We start from the raw sequence: 12,679 nt of genomic DNA, 5'->3' as shown, positions 1-12,679 counted from the left end.
TTTAATTTGTTTAGATTATGATAATTTGTTGAAATTTGATGTTGTTAGAAATAAATTTCTAAACTTTTAGCCATGTTTTACTTTCTCATTTTGAAAAAGAAGGAGTTAATACTACATACTGCTTCCTGGAAATCTTTTTTTCCCTTTGTCAAAAAAAAAAAAAACAAGGAAAAAAAATGTATTTGTCGAAGTAGCAAAAATTGACAGCCTTGACAGATCTTTGATCTTGACCATCCTTATACAGAATACTATATAAATTCCTGGGCATGTATAATAACTGGCTAGTCTTGACCAGTTCTTCAGAGTAGTGGCCCTTGAATTACCTAAAGTGTTAGCTCAGTGAGTAAAATATTTTAAAAGTCAAAATATTTTTGCTTTGACAAAGGTATATTGTACATTTAATATTCTTGTTTAAAATTATGTTTGTACCTACTCTTTACTCAATGTTAGGGCAATAAAATCACAAAGAAATTCTCAAAATAAGGTAAGGCATCGGAATTAAATTTACAGTATTTTATATTTCAGTCCGATACAGAGAAAAAGAGGAACAAAGTACGAAGATATCATACCCAGCAATATGTAAATGGAAGTAAATGTGATCTGAATGGGCAGCAGAGGAAAACTGAAGTTAGGGTAGGTGTTCTCAAGTATTTACTCTTTAAAGTAAGGATTTTGGGCAGTTACAAATCATACAAAAATGACAACAGTAGTTACCATTCCTGTCTGACTTGCCTACTTGGATTGTCTGAACATCTCTGCAGTGGTTGATCTTGAAGAATTGATGTTGCAAGTTGGCCAGTGAAATCTGTCAATACAAAGTACTGGTTTTTGTGTGGCTGTTTTGCACACCTTTAGACCAGGAACAAGTGAACATGTGCCTGGCAGAGTGGAACACGTGTAGCACCACTTGGTTAACCCAAACATACCGATTGCTACATTCATCAAGCAGCTTTTACAACTTTTGCAAGAATCCAAGTATGGCACTGTTTCTGGATAACACTAAATGCAACAAAATATGGATATCCTTAGTTCATGCTTTCATACTTGTAAAATATTTTTATATTTTTGGAGTTCTGCATCAGAAATATTGCAAGACTTAAGGAGCACAATATTTTTCAGCTAATTGACAAGTACATATTTCTCAATAATAGTCTAATGATCTTTTTAGTAAGTATGCACCTACACATGATTATCATATAAATGAAATAAATTTGTACATGTACTTTGGTCTAAGTTAAGGTAGTGGACCCATAACGACAATTTGGCAATTTCCGTTTGTTTACATTCTGTAAAATCATTAAATTTCGTGGACATGAAGTTTCGTGGTTTTGGTCTAAATGGCAATTTCGTGGGGATATGAATTCGTGGATTTCAACTTCTGAACATAAAATGAATGGAAATTTTACTTGTTCTTTGGGATTAAATATCGTGGATTGACTTAACCATGAAATCCACAAAAATTAGTCCCCCACGAATATTAATGATTTCACAGTATGTGATTTCGGCCGTGGTAGAAAATTATTTTCATAAATTTTTTAAAGCGGAGAATGCCGAAATCACTTACAGAGAATACGTAAACAAACGGAAGTTGTTGATTGTCATTATGGGTCCCCTACCTTAAATTGAAAATATCGCTGTAATGAACATTTGAATGTGATGCCACACGTTAAAACGATGTCACAAATGATGCCACACACCAGATATGAAATTTACACATTGATATTGAAAAATGTTGACATATTAGGTCCAGTTGTAAGTGAACAAAGATTGAAAAATATAATGTAATAATACCAGCTACAAGCTGTACTTAATATATTTTAATTTTTTTACAGTTTATATGTGAGGAGGGTTCGGCTGACTACATTTCAAGACTTGATGAGCCGGAGACCTGTGTCTACATCATGACCATTCACACCATGAGAATATGTCATCACCCATTCCTGAAACCCCCAACACCAACCCAGACTGTCACTGTCACATGCAATCCTCTACTGACAGTGATTCAGTACCAAGAATATCTGGATGAACTAGAAGGTTGGTTTCTGTTATGTATTTGTCCCTACTGTCACACGCAATCCTCTACTGACAGTGATTCAGTACCAAGAATATCTGGATGAACTAGAAGGTTGGTTTCTGTTATGTATTTGTCCCTACTGTCACACGCAATCCTCTACTGACAGTGATTCAGTACCAAGAATATCTGGATGAACTAGAAGGTTGGTTTCTGTTTTGTATTTGTCTCTATAGTTTTATGCAAACCTCTGCTGACAGTGATTCAGTACCAAGAAAATGTGGATGAACTAGAAGGTTGGTTTCTGTTTTGCATTTGTCTCTATTGTCACACGCAATCCTCTACTGACTGTGATTCAGTACCAAGAATATCTGGGTGAACTAGAAGTTTCTTTTTATTGAACTAATTTGCAGAGAACTCATCCCACTGTATACCCTCAAATAAATTCCCCTGGGATTAGTGCATTTTGCAGAAGATGGGGGTATATTTTGGGGTTTAATTTGCATAATGTTTTAAACTTTGTTTATATAGCTATTATCATACTTATAATGAATGAATTTTAACAGTTTTTCCAAAATAATGTGATAAATGGGAGTTCCAGTTGCGGGGGGCACTCTTTCTTGACATGTATGAAGCAGTTTTGCACTAATGTTTGCCTCGGTTACACAAATTTAATGTCAAATTACACTTGGAGGTAAAATGAAATTGATTAACGGGTTCTATTGCCAATTTTCATTGCTGACAAAACAGTGTGACATATGTTTGTTTTGGGTTTAACGCTGTTTTTCAACAATATTTCAGTCATGTAACAGCGGGCAGTTAACCTAACCAGTGTTCCTGGATTCTGTACCAGTATAAACCTGTTCTCTGCAAGTAACTGCCAACTTCCCCACATGAGTTATCAGAGGTGGAGGATGAATGATGTCAGACAGAATGTGTTTTATCAAATCATCACGGAGAACATACGCCCCGCCCGGGGATCGAACCAGCAACCCTGTAATCCGTAGACCAACACTCTCCCTACTGAGCTAAGCGGGCGGGCAGTGTGACATGCAGAATTATTAGTGTTATTTCTACAACTTAAAAAGGGCAGGTAGATTTACAGTCTAAAAAAGGCAGAGTGCTATTTTAAATGGGATGGGTATTATAGCAGTTTTTGACAGAATCAGTATTCGTTATTAGTTGATTTTATTTCTTACTCAATTGCTGTAATTGTTGCCAAAAGCTTGACTGCAGCTGAAAAAGGATGGGCAGAGATCTTGGCTATGTCATTGTTGAAATAAGTTTAATTCTAGTACGAATCTCTAAGGGTAAGCTCACATTGTAGAAATTGTCTCTGATCATTTCCTTGCTCTGACTTTGACTTGCAACTAGCATTAGATGTTTGTTGATGACATGACCATTTGTTGGGTATGACATAGGACAAAATTTTGAAGGTCTGAAGCGTATAGCAACTCTTTGTGTCCAATTCGCGGCTGCCATGATCACCCAACAGGGGCCATGATCATTGGTAACTGTTAAGCATTGCCCTGAAAGGTAGAGGTTGAATGTTTTATCCCAGTCAATAACTCTGCCATCCAATCAACAACTCTTTATTTTGGAAGGGATTTTTGAATGACACAAATATCTATCATTATTATATACCTTACTATAAATAGTAAAAAAAATATTAACCATTAGCATGGTAATTTTCTAAAATGGACTGGTCTATCATTCAATTTGGGAAATGCCATTTATTATTCGAAGGGGTGTTCACTGAAAATTTACTGACTGAATTGTGACCAGTGCAGGCCATGATAGCCTGCACGGACATGCAAGCTGATCTTGGTCTGCACTGGTCACAAAGGCAGAATCACTTGCTGCCAGCAGGCTAAATGTTAAAAATGGTTGTAAGGGCTGCCATTGACAGATCCATAATGACACAGTGTGCCTCACGGGCCATAATCGTAATGACCCTTGGTAACCAGAACGTCAGTGTGTTCTGACGTTGACATTGTATAGCAATGTCATTATGATGGGTGAAAGGGTGCTGACTCATTTTCAGATCAATTCTCAAATAAAAATGGCATTGTTGATGATAAGAGCAATAAAAAAATGATGCGTATAAATTTGTGGAAAATATGTAAAATGAAAATACTAAGATAAATACTAAGTGAAGGTATAATAATAAAAAGGTCAGTAAATGGCTGGTTGTGCCTTCTTGCCATAATTGCACACCTAGTTTCATAATGCTAAAGCCCTCTGGTAGTTATGACACTAGGTGTGCCATTATGGCGAGAAGGTACAATCACACCATATATTAACATCTAAGTAAAATACAGAATGTAGTGTGCAGTTTATATATTAAGCAACACAGAATCAGTGGCAGATTCATGATAACTGTTATAAATATTCATGAATGATGGCAGGAAATCCAGGGGGAGTCTTTGCTCCCTTGATGAAATGGGTATTATTATTCCATTTTACAATAACATTTTCACCAAAATGATTCATTCAGGCTGTAGTAAATGTTTCCATCATGACTAACGATAATTTGAATGTCATATGAAGAACATTAATTCTAATTCGTTAGTATGATTATGGAAATTGGAAGCCCCAGAGAGGCAGAATCATGTTCGCTTGATGCTATTTTCATTTTTAAAAAATCCAGAAAATGGCAAGGAGGCAAAATAATTAGATATCATTTACTGTCTGGTTCACATATTCAGTGGCAGAATTTTTCAAAGAGTTGTTTTAAGTTTTTAGAATTTAAGAAAAAATCAGTACAAAAAAACCAACACTTGAATATTATGGTTACAGATTTCTTGGTAGTGTCAATCAGCAAAATTGAATCCCAATGACGAAAATTTAAAACAGTTTAATTTCATGTTAAGATTTGAAATTCATGAATTCCTGTCTTGACAAAATCACCATTTAGGTCAAAAGCACAAGCATTTTTATCAACAAAATTACATGATTATTAAACTTTTCTGTTTTGATTGTCTGCGACAGCATAATCAGATTTGCAGAACCCACTGATTTTGTTTGCTAAAATGTATGGAATTTTACAGTGGCTGTGGTGACTTTGTTTAACTGCTGTATACAGCTGAAACGCAGTATCTCGAATTCAGAGGGATCGAACATGACCAAAATCTGACTTAAAATTATATTTTGTGCACATGTTTTTGGGACTGGACTTGAAAATGTCTTGGAGATAGCTGGAATTTTGAGATAAGCGAGTTCGAGATAGCTCAGTGGTTTGCACACTGGCCTTCCAATCCTGAGGTCGGGGGTTCGATCCCCGGCAGCTACTCGGAAATTTTCAGAAACGCTTTTCAGTGTTTCCCACCCAACTAGAGGTGTACTGGTCAGGAACCCAGCAATCCTTGCTGTATCAGTGCTATACACTGACACGTTAAAGAACCAGGCTTCTAATTCGCAATGACTAGGCTAAGTTAGCCGGACAAGCGTATCTGATTTCTGATCTCTCTGTCATGGGGCTTGTCTCACTCGTCCCTCTGTCAGATCGCTCTGGTGTCTGTACTAGTAGAAGATGAATTATGCACCTGTGTGGCTGCATTTGAACTATATGTAAGCGCTTTGAACGTGAAATTGATCATGAAAGGCCTATTAATCTGTGTAATAATAATAATAATAATAATAATAATAATAATAATAATAATATATTGAGTTTTAACTGGATATGTCAGTAACATTGTTTAGAAATCAGAAGATTTTATTCTATTTTTTAGCTAAAGAGGAAAGAGAGAGATTAGAAGAGGAAGAAAGATTACGAAAGGAAGAAGAACAGAAAAAAATTCAAGAAGAAAAGGCAAAGTATTATAAAGAAAATAACTTAGAAACAGGTATTTGCCCATTAACATTTTTGTATTTTTAGTTAAATACATTTGTATGTAAAGACCATTTGTTTGTTTCATGACTACAGCACAATATTTTGAATTGATAATTATGTCTCCCCCCCCCCCCCCTCCCCCTCTGGCGGAGACATATTGTCACAGGGGCCTGAACATTGAAAACCATTTCCGATCAATAACTAGAGAACCACTTGACCCAGAATGTCGAACTTAATGATATTGATCATGAAGTAGATGACCCTATTGATTTTTGGGTCACTACGTCAAAGTGTCAAGGTCACAGGGGCCTGAACATGGAAAACCATTTCTGACAATAACTAGGAACCACTTGACCCCAAATTTTGAAACATTAATAGGAGATTGGTCATGAGAGTGAATATCCCTATTTTTTTGGGTTGCTCCGTCTAAGGTCAAGGTCACAGGGCCTGAACATGAAAACTATTTCCGATCAAATAACTAGAGAACCACTTGACCAGAATTTTGAAACTTAATAGATGATGGTCCATGAATGAGAAGATGACCCCTAATTGATTTTGGGATCACTCCGTCAAGTAAGGATCAGGGCCTGAACATTGAAAAACGTTTCCGATCAATAACTAGAGAACCACTTGACCAGAATGTTGAAACTTCATGGATATTGGCATGTAGAGTAGATGACCCCTATTGTTTTGGGATCACTCCATCAAAGGTCAAGGTCACAGGGCCTGAACATTGAAAACCATTTCCGATCAATAACTTGAGTACCACTTGACCCAGAATGTTGAACTTCATAGGATGAAATGTACATGCAAAGTAGAATGACCCTATTGATTTTGGAGTCACTCCGTTAAAGTCAAGGGCATAGGGGCTGAATTGAAAACCATTCCGGTCAGTAACTTGAGAACCACTTGACCCAGAATGTTGAAACTTCATAGGATGATTGTTCATGCAGAGTAAATGACCCCTTTTGTTTTTGGGGTCACTCCATTAAAGGTCAAAGTCACAGTGGCCTGAACATTGATAACCATTTCCGATCAATAACTTCAGAACCTCTTGATCCAGAATGTTGAAACTTCATAGGATGATTGAACATGCAGAGTAGATGACCCCTATCGATTTTGGGGTCACTCCGTTAAAGGTCAAGGTCACAGGGGCCTGAACATTGATAACCATTTCCGATCAATAACTTCAGAACCTCTTGATCCAGAATGTTGAAACTTCATAGGATGATTGAACATGCAGAGTAGATGACCCCTATCGATTTTGGGGTCACTCTGTTAAAGGTCAAGGTCACATGAGCCTGAACATGGAAAACAATTTCCGATCAATAACTTGAGAACCACTTGACCCAGAGTGTTGAAACTTCATAGGATGATTGAACATGCAGAGTTGATGATCCCTATTGATTTTGGGGTCAGTCTATTAAAGGTCAAGGTCACAGGGGCCTGACCCCTATTGACTTCTTGCCTATAGGACTTTGCATTGGGGGAGACATGTGCTTTTTTACAAAAGCAGTTTCTAGTTTAATGCTGATTTAAGGATCTTTACCTGCTGTCTATGTAAGCTTTGGTTTTCCCATTACAAACTGAGGGACATAATGGAACGGAAAACACAAGTTCCAGTAAGGTTTTTAATGTGCTCTGTCCAGTGGGTTTGGAAAACACTGTCTGACACAGAAAGTCACGTTAGATAATTTTTCTCGCCTACTGTTAATATTTTTGCAGCATTTTCAAAGATATTGTAAAGTAATTTACATGTGTAGCTTCTTTTCCCCTCCTGTACAGACTTGGAAATAATGAAAATTGTATGAATTATGTAGGTGGAACATCATCCAAGGTGGTAGCGCTTGATTATTTGCATTTGGTTACACACCATACATCAGCATTTGAGATACATTCATCTTAATGATTGTTGCCCAGCAATATTTTGCATTCTTAGGCAAAATCAGAACCTTTGTTTGAGCTAATTTTGTTGATAGTTACCTTATTTGGCCATATATGATGTTTATATGGTAAAGTGAATTACGTATTTTATTGAAAAAGAAGGGCAATTCTGCATCTGCAGTGTGTGGTTCATTTTTACAGCAATACTCACAATTTTTTACTTACAGATGAAGATGGTGAAGTTGAGGTGGAGGATGAGGAACCAACAAGTCCAGCAGATCTACCTACAGGGAACCAGGATAGCTTGTTTGGTGGTGACTGGTCCAGTCTGCTGAAAGATGCTAATGCTGGAGGTATGATTTTTCATTTAAATGTATTTCGAAAAAATATTTTGTTTCGATGCAAAGCTTTGGGTAACGTATTCAGTTGATGTAGGTTTCACATGCTGGAATACAGTTTCTTGCGTGCCAGATGGAATTTCCGATGTTTTCACTGGTGCTTGCAAAAATGCCTCTTACACAACTGGGTGAAGGATGACTTCATTTATTAATGAGTACATAAATTCATATGACACTCGGAACATTGTGCTTAAAAAAAAGTCATTGGTTTAATAATTTTATTTCTATCATTCTTCATACAACACAGTATGTATGAAAAAGAATTTGTCACTGGTCCTAGGGTGCTGATGGGAATGTCTGGCTCGAGGGTAACTTTTCGGCAGTATCATGTGAAAGTCTCCTTACCATGAACGCCTACAATGGGTGAAAGATTCTAATGATATGTATGTGACATACATTACATAATCAGAATGCTGACAAGAAATTACTCTATACCCGGCAGAGCGGTTTAAATGTAAATTGATAAAGACCTGGTGTGAATTATAACCTTATGTTAAGCCTTTGAGTGTTGTTGAAATAACCAGCTAAATTAAAGGGTTATTTAAGATCAGTTTCAGACTTAGATGTATATACTATGAAATCATTTGTTTTCAGTGGGGGACTGATTTTCTTGGATTTCATGGTCAAATCAATCCATGAATTTCAAATTTACTCCAAATGAAGCAGTAAAATTCCCTTTCTTTTTATGGTCAGAATTCAAAATCCACTACTTTATATCCCCGCAAAATAGCCACTTTGGTCAATACCATAAAATGTTGTGCCCACTGTGTAACATTTAAGCTGATTTACAAGTGAGCCACTGCTCTGTTAGCTAAGTAGAGAGAAAACAAGACTATCTTTCTGAGGTCTGGAGTTTGATATTTGGCAAAACCAGATTTGAAAGAAGAAAATGTGGTAAAGTTATTGATATCTGGAGTTTGTAGGGGTGTGTGGGAACTAATTTTCATACATCTCTTGTTGACATCAATTCACACAGTTAAATACCAGAGAATGAGCAAAATTCCCATTCTTTTATTTTAATAAGCCAAAATCCAAGATATTTCATATCCTACCAAATAAGCCATTTAGGACAAAACCACGAAATTTGATACCCAGGAAATTAAATTATTTCACAGTAAGTCTGATGTGGTTTGCCCTCCATCTCTGATAGAATGTCAGTGTCTTTTTAGCTCACCTGTCACAAAGTGACAAGGTGAGCTTTTGTGATCGTGCGGTGTCCAGCGTCCGTGCGTGCATAAACTTTTCCTTGTGACATCTCTAGAGGTCACATTTTTCATGGGATCTTTATGAAAATGGGTCAGAATGTCTTGGTTAATTCTAGGTCAAGTTCGAAACTGGGTCACATGCTGTCAAAAACTAGGTCAGTAGGTCTAAAAATAGAAAAACCTTGTGACCTCTCTAGAGGCCATAATTTTCAATGGATCTTCATGAAAATTGGTCAGAATGTTCACCTTGATGATATCTAGGTCAGGTTCGAAACTGGGTCACGTGCGGTCAAAAACTAGGTCAGTAGGTCTAAAAATAGAAAAACCTTGTGACCTCTCTAGAGGCCATATATTTCACAAAATCTTCATGAAAATTGGTCAGAATGTTCACCTTGATGATGTCTAAGTCAACTTCGAAAGTGGGTCACGTGCCGTCAAAAACTAGGTCAGTAGGTCAAATAATAGAAAAACCTTGTGACCTCTCTAGAGGCCATATTTTCCATGGGATCTGTATGAAAGTTGGTCTGAATGTTCATCTTGATGATATCTAGGTCATGTTCGAAACTGGGTCACGTGCCATCAAAAGCTAGGTCAGTAGGTCAAATAATAGAAAAACCTTGTGACCTCTCTAAAGGCCATATTTTTCAATGGATCTTCATGAAAGTTGGTCAGAATGTTCATCTTGATGATATCTAGGTCAAGTTTGAAACAGGGTCATGTGTGGTTAAAAACTAGGTCAGTAGGTCTAAAAATAGAAAAACCTTCTGACCTCTCTAGAGGCCATACTTGTGAATGGATCGCCATAAAAATTGGTCAGAATGTTCAGCTTGATGATATCTAGGTCAAGTTCGAAAGTGGGTCACGTGCCATCAAAAAGTAGGTCAGTAGGTCAAATAATGAAAAAACGTTGTGACCTCCCTAGAGGCCATATTTTTCATGGGATCTGTATGAAAGTTGGTCTGAATGTTTATCTTGATGATATCTAGGTCAAGTTTGAAACTGGGTCAACTGCGATCAAAAACTAGGTCAGTAGGTCTTGAAATAGAAAAACCTTGTGACCTCTCTAGAGGCCATACCCTTGAATGGATCTTCATGAAAATTGGTCAGAATGTTCACATTGATGATATCTAGGTCAAGTTTGAAACTGGGTCACGTGCCTTAAAAAACTAGGTCAATAGGTCAAATAATAGAAAAAACCTTGTGACCTCTCTAGAGACCATATTTTTCAATGGATCTTCATGAAAATTGGTCAGAATTTTTATCTTGATAATATCTAGGTCAAGTTCAAAATTGGGTCACATGAGCTCAAAAACTAGGTCACTATGTCAAATAATAGAAAAAACGACGTTATACTCCAAACTGGATCATGTGGGAAGAGGTGAGCGATTCAGGACCATCATGGTCCTCTTGTTGTGAATAAGTTAAGTGTTCGTACAGAATCCAGAAACCCAGATTAGAGTGGAGAAACTTTGTAACATCAGCACAACATTTCCCAGATTTGGGGCAAACTTTTACATATATTTTTGGATTTCAAATTTAAAAATTTTAAATTCAAAAGAATGATGAAAGATATTGAAATTTTATTGGTTTATTGGAGTTTGATTTTAGGGATCATAGATGACATTGTATCAGTGAAAACAGATCGGAAAATTGCATTTTACTTTAAGAAACAATTCATTGATTTCCAGGTGATGGAAGTCCAGTACAAATGAAGACAATGTATAAGGTGGTTCAGTCGCCTGAGGATCTCAAAGATTTCCTCAAAGACATTCAAAAGATGAAAAAATTACAGGCTGAGAAGATAAAGGATAAAACTGGAGAGATAGAAGAATCAGAGGAGGAGGAGGAAGAAGATGGAGAGAAAAAGATTAATATACCAAAAACTGTTGACAAAGGACAACCACCAACATATAAACAGTGAGTTTGTCTTACATGGCAGATTGCCCTTGAAAAATGGGGGAAAAAACTTACAAACTGAAACATGATCTCGGTTCAGAATAAGTTCTTTCTATTCAAACCTCTCAGAACGCTCTCTAAACTCTAAATCACTTGCTCCCATCAATTTGTGTTTGAGCCTCGCTCAAGGCCTTGAAATTTCCATGTGAGGAAGCCAATCAGTTGGCTTACGGAAGGTCGGTGGTTCTACTTAGGAGCCTGCCCATGATGAAATAATGTATCATGGGGCACCTGGGGTCTTCCTACACCGTGAAAAGCTGGAAAGATGCCATATGACCTATAATTGTGCAGGTGTGACATTTAACCCTACTAAACTGAGCTTTTCCTTCAGTGCTTTAGAGATGTTCCAGACTACTTATACAGTGAAACTGGGATAATCGCTTCAAAATGGACAGCTTTGGTAAAAATTTTGAGCTTTCAGTTTTAAATGAATTGTATATACAAATATCATGTATAAATCAGAATTGATCTGAGCTTGACCACTTTTTTAAATTCAGTTTATCTTTTATTATAGCCTGGATACAGATGATGGCACTGAAGAGGAGTTAAATGATCCGGATCTGGAAGAACTTGACACAGGTAAGTAACACTTTAACTCGGATTTGAAACAGGTTGTTGCCATATTTCTCAAGCACAAGCATCTGTGAATCAGATCTGGCATGGAACTCTCTCAGATTGATTAAGATGGTTATATACGATTGCATTGAGATGGTGCATCAGCTGAAAATAGATATATATTATACCAGATTTACATAGCGCCCTTTTCATGATTTACATGTTCAAAGGCACTTTACATACAAAGGCAGCCGCCCAAGGCGCCAATTTATCCTCTGCTAGTACAGATACTGTGATCTGACCAGAGGAACAGAGCAAGAGAAAGCACCCAGAACAGACAGAGAGAAATCCATTAGATAAGGCCTGTCCGGCTAACTTAGCCTAGCTCTTTGCAAAAAGACAGTTTTGTTCTTTAACATGCCTGGTGTATAGCACAAGTGTATATCAAAATCCCCTTGATCAAAATCCCCTCCACTGAAAAATGATTGGGTGTTACAAAATCCCCTTCATACTTTTGAAGGGGGTATCATAATCCCCTCTGTGATTTTCATTATAGATATATAGGTATGAGTGCTCCAAATTATATTATGTTTGCTAAAGGCATTGTATTTACGTGCTTTATGCAATAGACTTTTAAATTGTATATAGTTGTATTTGAACTTGATGAAATAAGTAAAAATCACAGAGGGGATTATGATACCCCCTACAAAAGTATGAAGGGGATTTTGTAACACCCTGTCATTTTTCAGTGTAGGGGATTTTGATCAAGGGGATTTTGATTGTCTCCCGTACAGCACCAATACACAGGAAGCTGTCTTTCCTTGGAAGAACCAGTACT

General features: G+C 36.9%; 1 protein-coding gene across 1 annotated transcript in view; it reads left to right on the top strand.

Annotated features, from left to right (window-relative positions):
• LOC123559421 (protein OS-9-like) overlaps window positions 1–12,679 on the top strand; it is an 89,980-nt gene that overhangs the window by 36,374 nt on the left and 40,927 nt on the right. The window contains exons 5-10 of the mRNA XM_053552711.1: window positions 526–633; window positions 1,833–2,034; window positions 5,743–5,856; window positions 7,955–8,080; window positions 11,019–11,247; window positions 11,801–11,865. Of these exons, the coding sequence (XP_053408686.1) occupies window positions 526–633; window positions 1,833–2,034; window positions 5,743–5,856; window positions 7,955–8,080; window positions 11,019–11,247; window positions 11,801–11,865 (844 nt within the window). The remainder of the gene's footprint in view (window positions 1–525; window positions 634–1,832; window positions 2,035–5,742; window positions 5,857–7,954; window positions 8,081–11,018; window positions 11,248–11,800; window positions 11,866–12,679) is intronic.

The sequence above is a fragment of the Mercenaria mercenaria genome, chromosome 10 (genome assembly GCF_021730395.1).
Source record: "Mercenaria mercenaria strain notata chromosome 10, MADL_Memer_1, whole genome shotgun sequence".
NCBI lineage: Eukaryota > Metazoa > Mollusca > Bivalvia > Venerida > Veneridae > Mercenaria > Mercenaria mercenaria.
Note: the sequence above shows the minus strand (reverse complement) of the source record. Positions and strands in the feature narration are given on the sequence as shown.